The sequence below is a fragment of the Suricata suricatta genome, chromosome 15, assembly GCF_006229205.1.
Source record: "Suricata suricatta isolate VVHF042 chromosome 15, meerkat_22Aug2017_6uvM2_HiC, whole genome shotgun sequence".
NCBI classification, from domain to species: Eukaryota; Metazoa; Chordata; class Mammalia; order Carnivora; family Herpestidae; genus Suricata; species Suricata suricatta.
In genome coordinates this window covers 10,975,917-10,999,804 of record NC_043714.1, presented here as the reverse complement: position 1 = coordinate 10,999,804, position 23,888 = coordinate 10,975,917, and the positions used below count along the sequence as shown (strand labels likewise).

At 42.4% G+C, this 23,888-nt stretch overlaps 1 protein-coding gene across 1 annotated transcript in view; it reads right to left on the bottom strand.

Annotated features, from left to right (window-relative positions):
- The window catches only part of RAB2A (RAB2A, member RAS oncogene family), an 81,648-nt gene that overhangs the window by 34,032 nt on the left and 23,728 nt on the right, over window positions 1–23,888 (bottom strand). Inside the window, exons 2-3 of the mRNA XM_029923385.1 lie at window positions 18,009–18,080; window positions 8,364–8,431 (exon numbers count right to left, since the gene is read on the bottom strand). Of these exons, the coding sequence (XP_029779245.1) occupies window positions 8,364–8,431; window positions 18,009–18,080 (140 nt within the window). The remainder of the gene's footprint in view (window positions 1–8,363; window positions 8,432–18,008; window positions 18,081–23,888) is intronic.

Genomic DNA, 23,888 nt, shown 5'->3' with positions numbered 1-23,888 from the left:
TCAGCAAGATACCCAGATAGGCAAAAAAGTAGAACCGAGCAAGTCAGCCTTGCCAGATAAGGGGCATGCTCGTTTTCAGTGATGCTTAGTACGTGAACAGAGTCACAGGACATCTGTGGAAAAGACTCTGTACAGACCTTGGTTTCCCATGTGAGGATTGCCACATCAAATAGACTTGATTCTTTCACCCATTTATTTATTCATGTATTAATTTTAAGTGCAGTCTACCCACCCGCCGATGTGGGGCTTGAACTCATGACCCCAAGACCAAGGGTGCATGTTTTATCAACTGAGTCAGCCAGGTGCCCGTAGCGCATACCTTTAAAAGTGACTTCCAGTTGCCAGATAAATATCCCCCAAATAGGCTTCTCCATGTGCCTTTCTGCTGCCAACAATTTTTGTAACCAGGCCGGGAACTTAATTCCTCCTCTCTTGTTACCTCTATAACATATAACTTTACAAACATTAAGCTACTGCTCAAAAATTCCTAAATATCCTGAATTCAAGTCTTAAGCTCTTGGGAATCTGATCTGTTTCTCTAGAATGGTATCTTCTTATTCAATAAAAGTCTTGAACATACAGCCAATTTTTTTTTCCTACTGGTACTCTGTCTGTCTTCTAAATAGTCCTGCTTTTGTGCCTGTGTAACTCTGCCTGAAGAACTGCTTTGCCCCACCGGCCGTTTCCATTCCCGACGAGGGCCAGTGCAAACCTCCTGATTCGCTCACAGTGCTAGGAAGCTTGTCTACCACAGCCCGCAGTTACCCATTTCCCTTCACACACCCAAGAGCATGCCCGTGTGATCATCTGGTTCTAGTAATATTGATTACATACAAGGTACACACTGCTCAAATGCTGGTCTTGTTTCCTCTCTACTTCTCCCTGAGGGACACACTAAGTCAGAACACTGAAGTATATATAGTAGGCTCTCAAATTAGGTTATCCTGATTGATCCCAAAGGGCTGATAAAGTTAAAAAAATAAGATTTCTGAGAATCACTATTAGAAAAATACCTCTGCTTTCACTGTTAGTCCTTATCTAACAATCCCAGCTCTATAGAACTCAGCCAAGCACCAAAAAGAAGGAAAAAAGGATTTCTAAGTAGCCAAGTAAGTTGTCCAAGCCCAAGAATGAAATCTCAGGTACTTAACAGACTCAACTTAAAAAATCTAGACCTGTGATCAAGGAACTACTGTCATTAAGGAAAAAGATTTTGAAATCTACATGCATGACCAGACTTCTGTTTTGGATGACAATTATGTTAGTAAAAGTCAAAGTGGCTTTTAGGCTGACTCAGTCTCCACAGCAAGGGCACAGAGAAAGTCAACCTGCACTAGTTAAAGCTCTTAAAGAGAGTTTCCTACAGAAATGAAAGTAGATTATTCTGAGAAGAGAAACATGGTCATGAATATATAAAAAGTACAGCAATGTTAAGTTCTTTAAAAAATTAAGAATATTTACAAAAATAAAAAGAGAGAATTTCAGATTCTTTTAATACTGCCATATAAGAGAAACTGGAGACCACAGGTAAGAGGTAAATATGCGAGTAGAATGAAATGTCTAAGGTATTTCCCAACCCCAGAGTTGTTCAAGAGAAGGGTGACGATAGCTCCAAAGGAGGCAAAAGCCTCTCTAGCCCCAGGGTGGGTGGGATGGGAGCGGAGAGGAGAGGCGGAGGCCGGGCTCTTTCCCTGGCCCACTGCATTCTGGCCATCCATCCTTACCTCTGCGCTGATCTGCAAAACCACCCCTTGTTTTTGGTAAGAAGTTGAGTATAAAATGACAAATTTTAGAAAGGCCCCCAAAATGCCTGCAATTTGCTAAAAAGGTACTGAAATTTTTAGCATGTAGACTGTACATGACTTTGCATATGAACCAATAATACTAGTTTCAATATATTGTTTGATGGAAAAAATATAAATTTAAAATATTTTGAGGGAAGTTGAGAAGAAACATGGACTTAAAACATCTACACTACAAATTTTGGAAGAGAAATCAATTTTTAGATATACTGGGAAGGCAACTGAAAGGGTGAATGGAAAAAGAAGATGTGGTATGCATATACAAAGGAATATGACTTGGCGACAAAAAGAATGAAATCTTGCCATTTGCAAGATTTAGATTTTATCCAACGTGGACAGAACTAGAGTGTATTATGCTAAATAAGTCAGGCAGAGAAAGACAAAAAGCAAATGATTTCACTCTTTTTTTAAATTTTTATTTTTTTACATTTATTTATTACTGAGAGAGAGAGCACAAATGGGGAGGGGCAGAGAGATAAGGAGACACAGAATCTGAAGCAGGCTCCAGGCTCTGAGCTGTCAGCACAGAGCCCCACACAGGGCCCGAACTCGCCAACAGTGAGATCATGACCTGAGACGAAGTCGGTTGCCCAACCGAGCCATCCAGGGGCCCCTCAAATGATTTCAGTCTTATGTGGAATTTAAGAAACAACAGGGGCGCCTGGGTGGCTCAGTCGGTTAAGTGCCCGGCCTCGGCTCAGGTCATGATCTCACGGATCAGTTCGTGGGTTCGGGCCCCACGTGGGGCTCTGTGGTGACAGCTAGCTCAGAGCCTGGAGCCTGCTTTGAATTCTGTGTCTCCCTCTCTGACCCTCCCCTGCTCATGCTGTCTCTGTCTCTCAAAAATAAATAAATAAAACATTAAAAAAAAAAAGAACAGATAAACAGAGGAAGGGAAGGAAAAATAAAAATAAAAACAGAAAAGAGACTCTTAAATACAAAGAACACACTGAGGGTGGCTAAAGGGGAGGTGGGTAGGGGGATGGGCTAAATGGGTGAAGGGAATTATGGAAGGCACTTGTTGGGATGAGCACTGGGTGTTATACGGAAGTGATGGATCACTAAATTCTACTCCTGAAACCAATACTACACTGTAGGTTAATTAGCGTCAATTTAGATAAATTTAATAAAAAACCACTACTTTCATACATTTTTCACCTATCAGACTACAAGACTACAAAAAAGAAAACCCAAAATTCCCGCGGCTCACTGTTGACAAGGCTATGGGAAAACAGCACTTGATACATCAGTGGACACGCAATGTGGAAGCACCTTGGGGGTGTGCCCGGCAGAAACACCTATGCATTTACTTTCTGCCGAAACAATCCCACTAACAGGAATCTACCCCAGAGACTGACATGCTGAGTAAAATACAAGTTGGGGGAAACAAAACAACGAGGCTTCTTCAGAGGGTCAAGGGGGCTGGGGTGGGGACTGTTTTAGATTGAGGGAGACATGACCACCAAACGCAAAGGCAGATCTTGACTGAACCATGGACGACTTTTTTTTTAAAACTGAAAGTACATTTTGAGAACAGCAAGAAATTTGAATACTGGGAATAAGAGACATGGATATTAGAAAATTTTAGTGTCTTTGTTAAATATCTGTGATGGGATAATGGTATTGTGTTTAGGCAGGAGAATATTCTTAAAGGATGTGTGTTGAAGTATTAAGGATGAGGTCTGCACTTTGAAACAGTTCAGAACAGAACATGGTAAAAGGGACAAGGATGGAAGCCAGACATGCATGAATGTACACGGTTTCATATTTTGCACTGTGGAAACATCTAATTTTTCATAATTTAAAAAAAATAAGGAAAAAGAAATCCCTAAGAACTGAAAACAAATAAATGAACCTAACTATATCAAGTTGGTAGCATAACTGATTCAGGTATAAACTGCTCCAGGTTAGATTAAAATAGTACTTTCATTTGATGCCTCAGTGGTATGGTACCTTTAAAGAAATGCAATAAAATTTTAAACTACAAAATAAAGGAAAAAAAAGAAAGGAAAAAAAACTAAAAGAAAAAAGAACTCCCACAAAATGTGACAAAAAATGAAAAGAAGAGGAAGACTTAAAAAAAAAAGTGGGTAAAGGCTAGACGAGGGTGTGAGAGTTAGGATGGACTTCTCACTTTCTCCTTTCATCAGTCAAGGAGGAAGAACTGGGCACAATTTGTTTTCTTCTTTGATTTACCCCAACAGACTAAGAATATCACACATTTGGCTTCTGATAAAAGAATAAAAAGCTACACAGGGCCAGAGGAAAGTGCTTCAAGGGAGGGACCCATCACTGTTACCACTGCTTCCGGCAAGGCCTCCTGGGCGTATCTGCTGGCAACTAGATTTCTGATTCACACACACAAACACACACACACAAAGACGGTGGAGGTGGAAATTCTGCAAGGAAAACTTATTTTGTGTGAATGGAAATGGACATACAATAAATGACAAACATCCTAAGATACTGAGTCATTGGGCCAAAAGAAAAAAAATCACTTCTTTAACTGATGAAAGAAATAATAACATTTGGCAAATTTCTCCCTGAATTCTCTAGGATGGTTTTAATAAATGTTCTGAGCCAGGGATAGACATGAATTTAAAATGTAGTTTCTTCCCCAAATATATAAGCACACTGCAAAACATTAATGACACGGACACCATGTTCCACTCAGATATAAAACTAAGCGTGGAGCCAACGGTAGTGTGTGTAAGACAGAGTCTATTAAAAAACGTGCTGGAAGTTAGATTATGAAAGAAGAAAGCCAATGACAGTAAGAGGAAAACCTCTACGGAAGAGATTCAAGAAGCAACTTTCAAAAGTAGTAAGTTAACACAAACTACATTATGACCCAGCAATTGTACTACTAAGGTATTTATCCAGATGATACAAAAATGTTGATTTGAAGGGGTACGTGCACCCCAATATTTATAGCAGTGCTATCGACAACAGCCAAACTATAAAACAAGCCCAAATGTCCATCGATGAATGTGTAAAGAAGATGCGGTATACACACACACACACACACACACACACACACACATACACACATACACACAAAATGGGAGTATTACTTGGCAATCAGAAAGAATGATATCTTTGCAACAATGTAGATGGAACTAGAGTGTATTATGCTAAGTGAAAGCAAAAGCCGTTAGAGACAAGTATCATATGATTTCACTCATATGTGAAATTTAAGAAACATAACAGATGAACATAAGGGAAGAGAAGCAAAAATAACATAAAAATAGAAGAGAGAGACAAACCATAAGATACTCTTAAATACAGAGAACAAACTGAGGGTTGCTGGCAGGGTACTGGGTAGGGGGATGGGCTAAATGGGAGATGGGCATTAAGGATGGCACTTGTTGGGATGAGCACTGGGTGTTATATATGTGGTGAATCATTAAATTTTATTCCTGAAATCATTATATACTATGTTAACTAACTTGGATTTAAATACATACATATATTATATATATAATAAGTTAGCAGAATTTTCTGAATATTCTTTAAAAATCTGTGAGAGGTTTCGGTTCCCAGCACCCTCCATGTGGGAGCCCTGGAATTCTTCTCTGTGGGTCATGATGTTTTCAATGGTACCAGTCTCTCCCTTTTAGATGTAGAGGAAAGAAAACTACCCCTCTGCCTTTCTAGAGGAAGTATGAACAAGGTGTCTTTGGTTTTTGTTTTCCTAATTCCCTTTTATACTGTCCAAATAAGCAATTATGACAGATTTCTTCTGAAAGATCACTGAAGTGTAAAATAATCAACTCGTAAGGGCAGGGGGGGAGGAGACAGGACTAGTCAATCTACACAGAAAATGGGGAATGAATGACTTGTTCAAGATTCAAAAACTGGAGGGCAGGGGATTATTTAAGAGAACACCTTAAGGACAGAAGAGCCTGGGTGGCTCGGTTAAGAGTCAGGTTTCGGTTCAGGTCATGATCTCATGGTTCGTGGGTTTGAGCCCCACGTCGGGTTCTGTGCTGATGGCTAGCTCAGAGCCTGGAGCCTGCGTCGGATTCCGTATCTCCCTCTCTGCCCCTCCCCTGCTCACACTGTCTCGGTCTCTCAAAAATAAATAAAAAACATTTAAAAAATTTAAAAAAATAGGGCAGAAGAGCAACTAAATAAACTTCAGTGAGGTGGTTTGTGTCTATAATGTCACACTATATTCATTATGAAATGGCATCTTCCCTATGGATTACTTTAGTAATGACGTCTCTCAACCACATCCAAGGGCCCTACATATTGTTTAGAATGGGATGCTTTACTTACTCATTCAATAACATTTACCAAACACTGTATCCGCCCGTACGCTATGAACGTAAGACACAAAGCTGAGCAGGACACAGGCGGTCCTTTCCCTCATGATTATTACGTGGCCTGTGCACAGACAACTATGATATGCACAGGATCCGAGCTGTAACAGATATGTGCATAAATCATGGGGGTCAGCTGTCTCACAGGTGTCACAGAGGCTCCCCAAGGGCGACACCCGAGCTGGTCTTAAACGGAAAAGGGGGGAAAGTACTTCAAACAGAGCAGGCACCCACGCGAAGGGCAAGTACGAGACGCGTGCTCGTTACAGAAGAGCGAGCACTTGGGCTCGCACAGCCCTGCACGGCAGGATGCGCACCGCGCGATGCTGAGAAGGCAGCCTCGTTACTGTAAAACAACCGCTTCTGAAAAACTAGAATAAGCTCTTTTAACCCAGGAGAGAATGCTTCCTTTTGGCCAGAGAGCATTGATTTTACATCTCTAGGAAGGAAGGGACTTCGCATATTTGATTTTTCTCTTCCCCCCCGCAGTTCTGAAATCATGTCGCCTGAGAGAACACAAATCAACAAAGAGATGAGACACTACAGGCTCAGGGTGGGGGACGGGAATGCTAAGAAACAGTAAGAGCGTAAACCTGCACTTAAAAAGAAGAGATAGGAAACCACAAGAACCCAGAGTTCAATATTTACTCTGGGACCGAGCGAGACGGAGATTTCGAGATTTACCACGTGCCGCGTAGGCGGCCTCAGGAGGCCTGCTCTCCCAACAGCCTGCGGCGGCCTGCTTGTCCTTGCGGGGGTCTGATCTGCGAGACTGAATGTTCCCCAAGTTCCTTTCCTCAATAACTGTGACAGATGACAGCTAAGAAACTACGACTGAGCGACAAGACAAACCGAACAGGGAATCGGATGATAAACTTCCCCATCTTTTGTACTTCATTTACTAGTTTAGAGAATATGCTCTTTGTCATAACAGGCGATCTTTTGGGTTTTGTCAACTGGGATTCTGTAAAGAATGAAGTCCCAACTGCCCTACAGCAGTGGTTCTGAAAGTGGGGTCCTAGGACTCCCTGACCGTTTAAGGGTTTCCCAACTATTTATTTATGTGAGGTATTTTCTTTCCTTTTTTTAAGCGTTTATTTATTTCCGAGAGAGAGCGCATGTTGAGAGGGCTGAGGAGGGGTTGGGGGGGAGGGGAATCCTAGGTGGACTCTGTCTGCAGTGACAGCTCTACGCAGGGCTCGTGCTCATGGGCTGACATCATACCTGAGCCGAAGTCGGACCCTTACCCGACTAATCCACCCAGGCACCCCAAGGTTATATTTTCTTCATATACTCCAACTAAACAATACACATTAGACTCAATGCGGAAGCAGATATGAGAATTCAAGCCATTTTCTATTTAGAAGACAGTGGAGAGATTTTTCAAAATGTAATAAAATGACACTCTTCTCACTAGAAAAATAAAGTTTTTGTTTTGGAAAAACAGTCAATTCCCATAAAAATTGTGTTGTTGATCTTAACATATAATAACTTTATTATACTTATTTTTCAAATGAATTACTAATTGGATACTTAGTAAGTTTCTCAGTTCCTATTTTCTAACGTGGTAAATACTGATAGCTATAAGCCACGTACGGAAATGTTCTTTGGGGTCCTCATTAACTTTTAAAAGTACAAAGAAAGGGACCAAAAAGCTTGAGAACCATGACCCTAACGGTGTCCGCTGTGTGTCACAAAGGAACTTCTCTACCGCGCTTCAGTTGGGAGGAGGCGGAAAACAGTCTCCATGACAACCTGGCACTGCCAAGTCTAGTGCAGCCCGGAGCACTGGGGCGGGGGTGGGGGGGCCAAGTGCTTGTGATTAGGGCTGGGAGCAAGGCTGCTCCGAGTGGTTGCGACTGCATCAAATTTTTATTTTCTGTTTTAAACCAAACTTTTAAAGTTAATAAGCAGTCAGATCAAGTGACTCTATGGTGTTTACATTCCTATTTTATTTCGTATGTGCACTTTGGATATGTTTCTAGAGCATTTTCACTTAGACCACATAGCACGAGCACGCGTCCAGATCTGTCCAACTACACCCAAGGCCGGCGATACACCCGCTGAAAATACCGCCTGACACCTTTTCTGGCACCACATTTCATCTCATGGCTGCGCGGATGTTGGTGCCTAACAAACCGTAATAGGCATAAAATGACATTAAAACAAAATAAAACATACTGTAATTTCATAAAACAACTTTATTGAGGGCACACAACATATTTGCAATACTTACCGTATCCCATATCTGAAGTTTTATCTGTTTCCCATCGATAGTTATCATCCGAGCACCAAACTCTACACCTGAACAGACAAAAAATGGCTTGTTACACAAACCAGTGGGACCATCATCTACATTTAAGATTTTTAAAACAAGGATGTTTAACTTCCAGGACATACTACGCCTGGTGATACACAGATGAACTTTAACAAACATGGCTCCTACCCTTAGAAAACAAACTAAGGCAGGAGTGCTAAAAGGCATACATTAAAGACACAATTAAAACACTAAGATTCAAGTCTAGTATAGTTAGAAAACAAACTGTGGTCTTTAGGTTTCATAGGCTCCATAATATAAAAACAACTAGAAATGGGATTCAAGAACCATAATTCTAAGTAACAAATATTAAAATTTCTTAAAAACTGTTAATGTGGCGTAGAAATCTCTAAAAGGGATAGATGCACTTGAACATCATAGTTTTGGTTCCTGGCACGGGTCATCAACTGGTAGAGAAATCTCCTAAACCCCCACCAGAGATAACCACTGTTTACACATACTTCCAGACATCGCTCTCTAAGTGAAGATACACACAGAAGTGTGCAATTTACATAAATGGGAGCATATAAATGCTGTTCTGCAATTTACTTTTCACATATTAACAAACACAACTCCGTATCACAAATCTCATTACAAATCAATAAATATGTAACTATGCCATTATTTTTGATGGCTGCTTGTATGCGTGTGTACACATACTCTACTAAGTTGGCATTCTATTGTTACAAATTCAGGTCATGGTCAAATTTGCACTAAGTAGTTAAAACTGAAATGAACTTTCTGCATACATTTTTCAAATAAGGATTATGATTTCAGGCAAATTATATGAAACAGAATTGCAGGTCAAAGGGAGTACACAGTTTCTTTACCCTTATAATAAGTTAACTACTTTGGCTTTTCTACTTCATTTATCATCTTTTTCCCCCCTCCCCCCTTATCATCTTTTTGTGCAAGTCCTCAGTCTGGGTGCCTCAGCCAGTTAAGCAGCCCACTCTTGATTTCAGCTCCCGCCATGATCTCATAGGGTGTGGGATGGAGCCCCTCGCTGTCGGTGTGGAGCCTGCAGGGGATTCTCTCTTCTCTCTCCCTCTCTCTCTGTCCCTCCGCCGCTCACATTCTCACGCAAAATAAATTTTTAAAAAATGTAAAAATAGGAGGAGAAGAAGAGGGATCATTTCAGAGCAGCAAAGAGCTGTGAAGGAGACTCTGAAAGACGTCTGTCACTTATAGGACACCGAGTCATTACTGCTTGGAGTGTGTGCCATCAGTATTTAGATCAGAGTCAGGGTGAGGGGAAGACACACATGGTCCTCAGAAACCAGATGTCATCTTGGCAGAAAAACAGCTTCTCGTTGCCCAGGGGAGGGCATGATGCCCAGTGTCAGAATTCCATTTCAGCATCTCCCATAATTCCCCCAACCATGATCAGGAAGATGGGACGGACAGGTCATTTGTTCTTCCATGATATGTAACTTGGTGAAGATTTTACTTTACGTCTTAATACTGATTCTATCCTGTGGGCATAGTCAGTAACAAGACACTAATGGTACACTTTCCAGACTCAGAAATAAAGAAGAGCTAGAGAGACCCGGGAGTCATGATGTACTAGAATGAAAAATACAAAATTGCAAAATTAAGCCATACAAACAGTGTTTTATACCTATTTTACCTATATATCTATATATTAATATGCAAATATGTACGTGTATAAATATAAATATATATATAACTACACACATGCATAGTCACACGTATTCTGTGCCACAGGGTGGGAGACACACAAAACAACCATCCACCAGCTGACCACTGACATGAAAATGAAAGTAGCTGAGGGGAGAAACCAGTGACTAAATATTATACAAATGTTCTTTGAAGTATCTGGTCTTTAAAAGCAAGTACTAACGTACAATATTCTACATGGCTAGATATTTAACAAAGGGGAAGCTTTTTCGTGAATCTACTGTTTCGTTTCCAGCCACGAACTAGACAGAAAAATCCTAGTTTTCCTTTCATCATCACAGATGGGCTTTTAATTACAATCCAATAATGCTGCATTGCTCCTCGGGATTAAAGATTTCTTCAAATAATGCATAATGTCAAATCTGACAAAAAACAACTACAAACTAGAAACAGACGCTTGACTGATGCTGGATGGGCAGGGCCCAGGGACTGGCATCTTGGGCAGAGGGACACAGATCTGAAAAGCGACTGGCATCTGCTGGGTCCTCAGCTGAGAGGCTAAGGACTCCGGTGCCACAGGATGCCGCCATGGCTCCTGCTTCCTGGCCTTGGGATGCCTCTCCCGCCCATTCCCAAGTCCAAGTCTTCACTCTCCTGAGGGTTCCATGTGAGCTCCAGGTATTCTAACTTATCCCCCTTTGCTTAACTTCACCACACTCGGGTTTTGGTACATGTATCTCTCTACTCAAAGTAAACAGATAAAGGTTGTTGAAGCTGAAAGTCTTTTAAACAACGATTCTGCCTGTAAAAATGATCTTATTTTTTTTGAAGTTTTATTTATTTTTGAGAGAGTGAGCAAGCGTGAGTGAGCGAGGGGGAAAGAGAGAGGGAGACACAGAATCGGAAGCAGGCTCCAGGCTCTGAGCGGTCAGCACACAGCCAGACACAGGGCTTGAACCCATGAACCATGAGATCATGACCTGAGCTGAAGTCGGACGCTTAACTGACTGAGCCGCCCAGGCGTCCCTAAATATATCCAACTTTAAAGATGTTAACTGAAAATATTTTATGAAAATCAGGATTTGTTTCTAAAACAGGGAAATGTCATAATAAAATTGATGTTTTAATATTATTTATCAACAGTATCAGGATAGAGAATTTAAAAACGAGGTAAAGAACAGTTACAAGACTATTGTATTAGCCAGGAATGTGATAAAGAATGATGGCAGGAAGAAAAATACATCTTTTTAGAAAATTTTATTTTAGAGAGAGAGTGAGCGTGCAAGTGAGGGAGAGGAGGGGCAGAGGGAAAGAGAACCGTGAGCAGGCTCCACGCTCAGCGCCAAATCTGATGAGGGGCTCGATCCCATGACCCCGGGGTCATGACCCGAGCTGAAGAGAGTCGGATGCTCAACTGACTGAGCCACCCATGCGCCCCCACTTTTTATTTTCTGAAAAATACACATCTTAAAGGAAAAACTGGCAGCTGTGCTGATTACTGAAAAACTATAACTTGTTTTCCTATCAAATATAACAAAAATTCAGATTTCATGTACCTACTTGTAGCTGGGCTCAATGTAGTCCATGAGGCAAAAGAGAATACTGAAACTTCAATGTCCTATAAGACTCGGTAACAAAAAACTGAAAACCTTATTTCTCTTTTGGATTACTAAAAATTCTCTTTTTCCTTCAGGGCATGTGTGTGTGTGTGTGCTGAAACAATTTCTTTCCTATATTTTTTTCAAGGGACAAACCATCATCCCCTGTGCCCTTGAGGCGCTCTTCCCAGATGCATTTTCAATTAACAGCCAATTTGGCTGCCAGAGAGCTTGTCTGTGGAGCCAAAGGCAAGAAGACCTCGTTTACCTGACGTCCTAAGGGCGCGATGCTTATTTTTTCAGTTCTGTTCTTCACTTGCCACTTCCGAGACAAAACAGTCGGAATGTAAATACATACTTTCTGACTGCCTCTCGATCACTGTCATCCTTGCGCAGTAAGAATGGGAAGCCTTGCAGGGTAACCATTTAATGAGCATTCAGAGATCGAGACCTACTAACCTTGGGATCGTGTGCAAAATGTGAAATCTCCTGTGCGTCAGTTTCCTCATCTGTAAAGTAGTATTAATGAAACCCACCCCATCAGATTGTTTTCCAGAGTAAAAGGGCTACGACAGGCCAACAGGGCAGTGCTGGCGAATGGGAAGCTCTCGGCACGGGAGAGCTGTGAGCGCTCCATGCCGCACGCCGAGCTGTCCGCACGGCCCTCCCGTCACTGCCCACGCCAGCCTGTCTGGGCAGGGGCGCCGTCAGGGCCAGGTGACTGTGGGGCCGCCACGGGGAGCAGAGCTGCAGCAGGAGGGGCACAGGGACCTGTTTCAGGACCCAGACGTTGTGGAGGGCCAAAACAGACACTAGTGGGGAGAAAGCTTTATGTCCCTAGTTCTAGAAACAAGGGATCACTAGATGATTAAAGAGTAACTTCCCTAATTTTCCATGAAAAAGTGAAATGCACCTTTAAGGCAAACCACTGGAAGTTTCAAAGTACAGAGAAAAAGATTACAATGCCCTCAACTTGTAAATTATTCCAGGGATTTTGGTCATAAAAAGGGACCCGTCTACCTGGAACATGTAAAATAATTAATGTTAACAAAAATAATGATGGAAAAAACCCCACCTACCCCCAATAGTAACAAAATAAACTTTAAAAAAGCACAAGGCCTATATGAAGAAAATTATAAAACTTCACCGAAGAGCATTTAAAAAGTTGGGGGAAATGGGGCACCTGGGCGGCTCGGCTCAGTGAGTTAAGTGTCGGACTCTCGGCTTTGGCGTAGGCAGCGAGAGCCACGGTTATGTGGGTTTGAGCCCCGAGAGCCGGGCTCCGTGCACGGACCTCACAGGGCCTGCCCGGCGCTCACTCTCTCCCCCTCTCGCTGCCCACCCCCCCACTCGTTCTTGCTCTGTTTCTTTCAAACCAAATAAACTTTTTTTTTAAATGTTTTTTATTTATTTTTGATAGAGACAGCATGAGCAGGAAAGGTCAGAGAGAGAGAGAGAGAGAGAGAGAGAGAGAGACAGACAGACAGACAGACAGACAGACAGACTCTTAAACAGGCTCCAGGCTCCCAGCTAGCTGTCAGCACAGAGCCTGATGCAGGGCTTGAACCGAAGAACCGTGAGATCATGACCTGAGCCGAAGCCGGTCGCTTAACCGACTGAGCCCCCCAGGTGCCCCTCAAACCAAATAAACTTAAAAAAAGTAATAAAAACAATGATCAAGAAAACTTCAAAAAGGAAAAATGCCAATTACATATTAATTATACTACAAAGTTATACTATAATATCAGTGTGATATTTTCTCATGAAACAGAGAAAAACAAAACCCCAAAACATAAATGGAATAGATTTGAGAGTTCCCAAACAGACTTGCTTACATATGGAGACTTAGCATATGACAAAGGTGATAGTTCCAACAGGAAAGAAAGATGGACTATTTAATTAATGGCGCAGGGCCACACATTATACATGGATTAAAGAAAATCACATATGTGGCCACAGGCCAGATAGGGTACAGATTTATAGTATTAGAAAAACACTTAAGACAATAGTATGTAATTTTTGTATTGGGGAGCCTTCCTTAATAAGGCCTGAAAGTGATAAAGATAACCATCAATGGATCTGATTAAAAAAACACAAAACAAACCAGTACTAGAAGGGGCAAAGATAAAAATAGGTAATTCAAAGAGAAAAGACAGACATGGTTCTTAAGTATATGAAAAATGCTCAGCCTCACTAAAAATTAAGAAGCCGGAAAGTTATAAATAATCACTATATTCTGCACATTTTGTGAAGAGTAAAAACATGACTGGTCCACAGGGGAGGCAAAGACCAGCAGAAACAGGCATCCGTACTCCGCGGCGGAGGGAGCGCTCATCAGAAGAGCTTGCTTTAAAACTCTAAAAAGGCGACATACACATCAGTGGTTGCTAGAGGGCCAGAGGCACATTACACAGGGAATTTAACTTTCTCTGGAGTTCTCTACAATGCTTTCATAATAATCACACCCTGCCAAGGAAATACATTTACATCTTATTATTCCAGTAACACAGACTTTGAGATCTCAACTAGATATTCACAAAGGTCTCTGAAGCTATCTTCCTAGTTATTGGCAATGTTATCTCAGAAAAGTGAACCCCAAACAAATGAGGGGTTATTTGTAATGTATCTGTTGCCTGATGCCTGATACAAGAAATGATGCTTCAATTCTTCAACCTTTACTCCCAAAGTATACTTTCACTCCTCAGTCATCTCCTAAGTGGGATGGCTGCTTTAAGGGCATGGGGGAGATAGGAAGCTGGCATCAACACAGACCGCTGTTTGTCAAACTGTCCATTAATAGATAGTGAAATAAATGTGGTGGGCATTAGTGGGCTATAAGCAGAAGTATTTCTACACAATATAATTAAACAGCATTAATCAAATGCATGCATTGAGCACTGTAATGTGAAATGTTTTTGAAACTTTCTCCCCAGAGAGATAGTATATTAATTTAGAAAACATTTATTGAGTCTTTTTATATACCAAGGACTGGAGAAGTAGCCACGAACAAAACTGATTAACAGTGCTTTCATGCACTTTACTTTTATGCTGGTGGGAGACAATATTCACTTACAACTGCTTGTATGAAAAGTTAAGGAGAAAAATAAATCTAGACAAGAGGAGGGGTCGGGGTGGGGGGTGGGCTGTGTGTGTACACGTGCACTTGTGAAGACCTAGGAGGGAAAAACTCAGGAGCTACTGGAACACCCGGAGTGTGAGATGCCTAACAGACACCTAAGAAAGGAGATGTTGAGTAAGCAGCTGGCTATGCACACACGAGGAGGAGAGAGCCTTGTTGGAGTGAGTGCAAAGAAGAATGAGGGGAGGAGAAAAACCAGAGAGATAAATGATGAGCAATTCTTTCTGAGAACTTTTCCTAAAAGGAAACAGTAGGACTGAAAGCTGGAAAAGATAACAGTCATGAAAAATGACAATTACATGGGGGGAAATGAGTGACACTTGGGAGAAAAAGAACTGCTGAGGCTGCATTCTTGAGTGGGCCGTGGGAGTCCACCCCCAGCAGCAAGGAGAGGACTGCATTCACGTGCACCACGCAGGTAGGTGGGTCTACATGGTGACGGAAACCTGTGAAAACGCTCTCCTGCTTGCCTCTATTTTCTGAAACAGAGACCAAGGTTATCAAATGAGAATGGAGGTAGGAAAGGCAGTGCCCACTTAAAGAGCAAGAAGGTATAACACAGCTGTACAGGAAAGGGGAGATGAATGGAAATAAAGTGTTGTTGTCAAGTGGTTAGAAGTTAGTGTCCAAAAAATTAACGAGACCAGTTAGCATGGCTCTGTGTTTTTCAACCAGCAGGATAGAGTACATTATCCGAGCTGACCTATGGATTGGCCACACAAGTGTGATGAACCGAGGGAGGGGCGGGGGTTGAGTGTGCATGCAGGGGTGATTATAATGATGATTACAGTGCTTAGAATTAAAGCTGGGCAAGGAGGGAAGTAGGACCACAAGAGGGGTGAGAGTAGACAGAAGGATCAATGGCTTATAGGACTGATGGGACAAATAAATCGTGTTAGCAACTAGAGGGTGTGAGCTGGAAGGACGGGAGGACAACCAGCCAGCTGCATGACACGGAGCTTCGGGAGGGGCTTAAGGTACTGGGAATGACGGATCCTGCCTGTGACTACGGGAGAGAGCAGCTGAAGGAGAGAGGAAGCAAGAACCAACAGTCCAGGATGTGTGTGGGCGCACTCGCATGTATGCATGGGTCATCAATACAAAACTAGTAAAACCCACTGCTCCAAAGCTTCTCAAACTTGTCATAGGAGCCACCTAGAAACCCTGTTCAAAGGCAGAATCTGACTCGGGAGACTCTTTAACAAGCTCCCAGAGAATAATGATGTGGCTGGTCCAGCGCTTAAATACACCCTCTGAAGAGCAGCGATCCACTCTGGACTGTTGGGGCGCTATCTGTAAATTGCTTCTTTGATTCCTATTGTTAACAATTCTCATTGAGATAGTAGTCAAAGGGGAAGGGGTATTTCACAGACTCATCCTTGTCTTTTACTTCCTCACTTCCACCATTTAATACATAATCATGACCTGACCTCAGCGTTGTCACCTTCTTCTACTCATCAGGCAAAGTATGCAACAGAATCAAGATACTGTCTTACACCTATTTCAGCACACATTCCAATGTTCCTTTAAAACAAATACATGCTAATGACCAGAAAAATAAGTTGTCCTGATGGGTGTGATAAGGTATAGCAGTCAGGGAGGAACCAGAAAAACAGAAAGCATATTTAAATATTTAAAACAGAGGGAATTTAATGTAGGGAGTTAGTAACAGGGAAGAGAAAGCTGAGAAGCTCAAAGAAGGATGGTAACGAATGAGAGGCTGGCAGCAGCAGGACAGCGCTTCCATCTCTAGGCCAGGGGGGACGAAGAGAGAAAACGGGCTTGGCAGAGCTCAGGAGACAGACCATCGGTGGGCCTGTCTCCACCAGGGCTGGGGTGGAGTCTCAGAGGACACACGGTCAGGCCGGGCAGAGAGAGACAAGAAGTCCCTTGGCTTCCTCTTGCTCTCCGCTTCCTGCCTCCTGGAGGGAAGCCGGCTGGTACAGCTGCATGAGTTTCGGTTTTCCGACCAACTCACTCTGGTCTAGCCCCTTCTCTCTCCCCACAAGCACAGCCCATGCTGATTTCTGACAGTACTCAGGCCCATCCCCTCTATCAGGTGTGGCGTTAACACCTCAAATATGTACATGAAAGCTTCAACGACAAAAGGAAGACACTTCTGTTGAGTTCCCTATACTAAAAACAACTGTGTGGCTCGTCGTGTCAGGACTGAATCATCTTACGAGACCGATACTGAGGTTCAGACCTACGGGGCCAAGAGCAGATCAGCCACAGCACTGAGCTCACCAGGGGCAAACGGTGAGATGAGGACCAGCATGAAACAACAGTATCTGGTTTACCCTTCATTACTGTGTATACTGAAAATGGGCTTCAACTTCATCAATGAAAATGGAATCTGAATATTCTGACAGGACAGCCACCTGGGAAAAGATTTCGATGCATCTGCAAAATAAATACATGTGGCTTGGCGGACAACTATTCATTTACCTTATAATTTGATTAACAAACTCTGAGCCTGATTTGGTATTTAAAAAATACGCAGGCCAGGAGACTCAACTTGCTTAATGGTAATTTAATGATTTCTGTGAAAAGTAAGCAGTCACTGTCCAAGAAGATACGCCAACCCACTAGTTGTAAAATCAAAGTAGATTTCAGGCTAACAGTTACCGGTAACAGTCTCATTTACTCTTTGCCATTTAAGTCCCTCCACGTGCCTGCTGCCGTGGTTCTCGATGAATAATGACTATACAGGTAAAGCTAGAGCATGTGCCATACCGCCAGGCACAGCACCAATGCTCCACATTTATTACCTCATCTACTGCCCACGGTAACTCTGTACAACTGTACCACTATCATTCCCATTTTACAGACTGGAGAATCTGAGGCACGGGGCGGCAAAGTGGGTTACCCAGCTAGTTCGTGGCACAGCCCGGATCTGAACTCTGGCCAGCTGGTCCTGTCTCTGCTCTTACCCCGAGGCCCTCTTGTTTCGCAATCACTTGTTTCATCATTAAACACAATCAAAATCTTAAATATGCCATCTTGCTGTTTTCTGACCATTTTTATAAAGTTGGATAATATTACTTTTTACTATACTTGCATTTTTAAGAAACTAACCTCTGTACAGCAACAAATCTAGTTTCACAGATTCTTTCTGACTCGTCCATGTTCCATTTCCACTACTGAAAATTTTTGAATGCTTCTTATTTCTTGTATAAAACTTACCGATAGTAAGGTCATGCACTGGCTGAAACCTCTTGTCTGTAAACTGTAGCAATAAGCATGATTTACCAACACCTGAAAGTTAAAGGAAAAAAAATTATGAAACAAAATTCACAGAAACTGAGACACTTTACAAAAGCACACAGAAAAGAGGCACCTAGAGTTTCTGGTGTTCTGTGAACAATCTATCAGAATTTCTCGGTGTTATAATTTCTTGGGAAATTACAGGACTGACCATTTATTTGAGAGAAAGAGGGAGAAAGAGGGAGAGAGAGAGACAGAATATCTTAAGCAGGCTTCATGCTCAGTGTGGAGCCCCACCAGGCTTGATCCCAGGACCCTGGGATCATGACCTGAGTCAAAATCAAGAGCCGGGAAGCTTCACCAACGGAGCCACCCAGGGAAGCCAGGGGGAGGATTGGGGTGGACGGTGTTAATCCAAAACACCTTCTCATCCTTTGTTATTCATTTGATATTTTAATCTGAAAGATAAAAGCGTCAGGAAGGCCTACAAGACAACCTAGCCAAGTGCCCCCAGTAACCTTTACCATCATGTTCCAGCAGTTAAGTGTTCCTGTACCTTTTCGTGTCGCAGTGAAAATATTTAAACACAAAATAGTCTCTTTTTTAGTTTATCTTACCTACGAACAAACTAGCAGTAAGCGTCTGATCTGCTTCGCTCTACTTTCTGGCTAATTCACTTCAGGATCAACTAATCTGAACTGTGTCCCTTCACTCTACCACCAAATTTCATTTCATTAAGGTCATGAATAACTTCTTTGATCCTAAATTAAAGAGTACTTTCTGTATTCATCCTCCCTGTCCTATGAGAAGCGGGTACTCAACGCCACACCATTTCCCCACACAAGACCCCGCCTGCTTCCTTGAGAGCACCCCACACTTCACTCTTTCACTCCAAAGGCTTTACTGAATGCTAACTGTGCTGTGCACTTGGGACTTGAAGCTACATGTGGAATGCTTCCTTCCTTCCTTAGAGTAGAGTACAGGTAGAGAAATTAAACAGAATGCCAAGTAATCTATATGAACTGCAATTTAGAATAATTATAATAACTGCCCTTTGAAACAAGACAGCACGATGAGGAAGACTAACAAGATACTTTAGACTCAAGAGCTGGAGAAGGGACACTTGAATGGAGCTGTTCAATGTCTTCTAGATTATAAACTCAACGAGAGGAGGACGATGACTGTCTGGCTATCTTATAGCAGAGATGAGGCAATTAAAGATTCTGGTGAATGACTGGCCCTAGTGTCAAATGTTACAAAGAATGACAAAATGGCCAATAAACAAATCGAAGAAATCTGTGTGTGTGTGTGTGTGTGTGTGTCTGTGTGTCTGGTTATGTTTCGGGAAGTACTTTACTTGTTGAACATTTCTGAAATGCTTTAACTAAAAATAAACTGGAATTCCAAAACATTTGAACTGATTTTTCTTCTCTTCTCTTTGATCTATGATTTCTTTTTTTACATTGCAGAAGGTGTAAAGCCAAACTCATTTTATCAGATTTCTAGCTCCAAAAGCCTTTCAGGTCTGGCACAGAAAGGAAAATTTTTATTTTTTAAGTGTGAAAGTACAAAATAAAGGAACATTTGAGATATGAAATCTCAGAGTGATTTTTCTTTTTATAAGATTAAAAAAAATTTTAAGTATAATCTACACCTCAACACAGGACTCAAACTCACAACCTCAAGATCAAGAGTTGTATGCTCTACTGACTGGGCCAGCCAGGCACCCTGAGGGGATTTCTTCATTTGTTTTCTGAAAAATATTTTCAAGGGCAGTTATTTAGTTTCACGGTGACAAAACTGAGCCGTAAGTACGGCCATCCCCACACTCCCGCCCCCCAGGAGCACACCCCTTGCACCATCACCATCTGCGCCTGAGACGTAACTGGCCACGGTCTGCGAAGCTACACGGACACATCATTGTCACTCCAAGTGTGGCTGTGTCTATCCTATGGGTTTTGGCAAATGTATTCTCCGTTACGGTATCACACAGAACAGTTTCACTGACCTAAAAATTCCCCATGCTCTCAGCCCCTCTCACGGCTACCTCTGCCAACTGCGAATCTCTTTACTGTCTCTGTAGTTTTGCTTTTTTTCAGAATGTCATGTAGCTAGAATTAGCCCTTCAGACCGGCTTCTTTCCCTCAGTAAAATGCATTTAAGATTCCTGTGTCTTCCACTCGTTTCTACCTTTAACATCCAAAATCTTCCCATATGGTATAGGAGAATACATAATCACAGATTTTATTACCAAGGGAGCTCAAGAATCATCCAGCAGCCTGGCAGGCACGTAAGTGACCCAAGAGCCTGAAAACCCTTCTTACTGCACAACACAATGTGTACTGTTTTGGTCAGAGTGAGGCCACCTATTCTGACCAGGTGCTAGTTCAAGTGCTTTAGAAAAGGCTTGCTCTTTGGTTCTTCATTTTAAAGACTCCGTATTCTTTCTTCAGGCAATCACAGTATGTTTCAAGTTAGAGGGTTTTGGTAGTAATGTGCATACTTTGCAGGACATCCTTTATTTAATCTTTGTCCTTTTGATGATATAAAATTGACAAAGGCTCCAACATTTCTTTCACCAATTTTCAAGAGCCCCTCCTAATCCTCGATATTCCGATGGTTCTTTAGAAGTGTCCTCCCAGTCCTCCAGCTGCTTAGTCTCCATGTCACATTCCCATTCATCAATGGCAAACATGTGCTCTGATATTTTTACATACCTGATGAAATTCTGTATATTTTGTGGCATTTGTAACTGATTTATCTTTCACTTTCATAGAAAATAATAGTCAAATACATTGATTTTCCTGGAGGGGGGACACTTAGAAAAAATAAAAGAATAGCCTAAGTGGCCAATAAGTATTTTCATGTCATTTTAACTGTATTGTCAAAAACTTTGAACTATTTAAAAACTGTGACTCCCAACGACAGAAAAACCTGTACAGAGCTGCTCTCATGCCGGACATTGTTCTAAACAACTCACATACGTCAGCTCGTCTGCTACTAAGAACAGCACGGCACAGGGTTAGATTTCCGACCCCAAAGCCACCCCACACTCCTTGGGTTCCAATCCCAGCCCTGCCAATCACTGTCAACAGAACCTCAAATGAGTTATCTCCTTTGTGCCTCACTTTCCTAATCTGTAAAAAGTAGGAGAATAATAATACCTATCTCACATGTTTCTTGGAAGTATTAAGTGAGTTCATGAATTAAGTGCTTTCTACAGTGCCTGGCACATAGTAAAATTCAACAAAGAACTCAACAAATGCTTGTTACTTTTACTACTACTACTATCATTTATTACTCTATGTATACTCTAAGCTCCCTAAAAGCACATTTTATTCATTTTCAGTTTAACCACATGTACTTCTAATGATTTTCCAAAATTCAATCTTTCTAGAAATCCTCAGATATATACTATGCTCTAAGGCTAAGCAACTGGAATGTATCGGTAAACAGTAAGATAAAGGCCCTGATCCTCTGGAGTGGGAAGGGACAGTGGACAAACTGTGTGTGTACATGTTTGTATGTAGGTGTATATATGGGGTGGAGGGGAATGGGATGGATGGATAGACGGACGGACACACAAACGGATGAAAATGTGGTAGTGCACAGTGTTCTGCGGTACAGTACAGAGAAAACGCAGAGCAGGGGCGCCTGGGTGGCTCAGCTGGTTAAACGTCCGACTTTAGCTCAGATCATGATCTGCAGTCCATGAGTTTGGCCCCGCTTCACACTCTGTGCTGACAGCTCTGTCTCCCTCTCTCCGCCCCTCCCCTACTTGTACTCGGTCTCTCTCGCAAAAATAAACAAACATTTAAAAAATCATATAAAAAAAAGAAAAAGCAAAGATATGAGACATGCAAAGCTGCGGGAAGGACAGTGTGGTGTTTAAACGAGGTGGCCTCTTATGAGAAGGTGAGGTTGAAGCAACGACTTGAGGAGGACGGACCGGGCGGGTGGATCGCTGAGAGCAGGGCCCTGCAGGCAGAGGAGAAGCTGCAGGTGGGGTGCGGGCGAGAGGCTGCAATGAGGTCAGATGCGGCTGCAGCTCAGAAAGCAGGGGCAAGTCCCGTCCCAAAGAGCGGAGGCTGCAGGCATCACGGGGGCCTGGTCCCACACACCCCACAGGTCTTGTAACACTGACTTGTGATAAAATGGACGGCTCGCTGGAGGGTCTTGAGCAAAGGACTGATAGAATTTGAAGTTATTTCTACAATAATCACTCTGGCTGCCGCAGTGAGAGTAACCTGTGAGCGCAAGCAGACGGGAGCAGGAGCGCGGTGACTGGTGAAGGACTGTCCTCAATCAGGCAAGAAACGGTGTCGTGCAGCAGGGCGGCAGCAATGGAGGGTCAAGAGTGACCGGATTCTACGCACGTTCTGAAGCAGAGCCAGGATACTTTGTTGACAGTGTGCATGTGGGTTTTGAGGGAAGGAGAAATGCATTAAGCACAGCTCCAATATTTTTGCCTGACCAAATGGGAGAATCCATGAGATGGAGAAAATTCTAAGTAGAGCAGGAAAGACCATCAATTCCAGGCTAGTTATTTTGAGAGGAGATGAATAGGCAATAGAATATAGGAGTTTAGTATGCACATTCAGACTTGAAGGAAGATGTTGAGGATGGAGATATAAATTACAACTGTCATGGGGCGCCTGGGTGGCTCAGTCGGTTGACCATCTGACTTCGGTTTAGGTTATTATCTCATCATAGTTCATGGGTTCGAACTCCGCGTGGGGCTCTGTGCTGACAGCTCAGAGCCTGCTTCGGATTCTGTCTCCCTCTCTCTCTGACCCTCTCCCATTCGTGCTCAGTCTCTGTCTCTCAAATATAAAATGTAAAATGAAAAAAAAGTAAATAAATAAACCTGTCAGCATAAGATGGTATTTAAAGCAACAGAAAGAGAGGAAACCGCAAAAAGATATGTTTGTTTTATAAAAGGGGCCCCTCCAAATCCATCTACTACTGGTTTTCATTCTGTATCTGGAAGCTGCAAGCCCTTCCTGCATCCTCTTCACAGAAACAGACAGACGTCCTCTCCATGCAGACAGACTCCCGCGGCTGCTTTCTCACCACCATAGATGCCTACTGTGACCATTCTCAGTGAAGTAGCTTCCACTCCCAATCGCTTTCTATCCATTAAAAGTATTTGATCTTTACCAAAAAATCCCCAAGCCCGTATCGGGCCTCCCCCCAGAGCTTCTGACTGAATCATCAGCATTATGCAGTGGTTAAAAGCACTGGCTGGGAAACCTTGGATGACCTCTGACCTCTGTGGGTGTTTGCCACTTAGAAGCCTTGTAGTTTCACGTTGCCCTGCTTTTGTTGCCTTTGCTTTCGGTGTCAGATCCTAAAGTCATCTCCAAGACCAATGTCAGGGAGCTTACTGCCTATGTTTCCTTCTAGGAGTTTTATGGTTTCAGGACATTCAGGTCCTTAATCCATTTGACTTAATTTTTGTGTATGATTTAAGCTAGTGGTCCCGTTTCACGCTTCTTGTATGTCACTGTCCAGTTTTCCTAACATTTTTTATTAAAGCGACTGCTCTTTCCCCCACTGTATATTCTTGGCTCTTTTGTCATAAATGAGTTGACCATACATGTGTGGTTTATTTCTGGGCTCTCTATTCTGTTCTATGGATCCTATGTCTGGTTTTATGCCAATACTATACTGCTTCGATTACTACTGTTTTGTAATATAGTTTGAAATCAGACACTGTGATGCCTCTAGCTTTGTTCTCTCTCCAGACTGCTTTGGCTGCTCACTCTCTGATTAATACAAATTAGTATACTTAATGCCACTGATGAGTTCCTACCATGAAGTCACCTTAACTTTTTCTTTTACTGTGGGGCCAAGTCA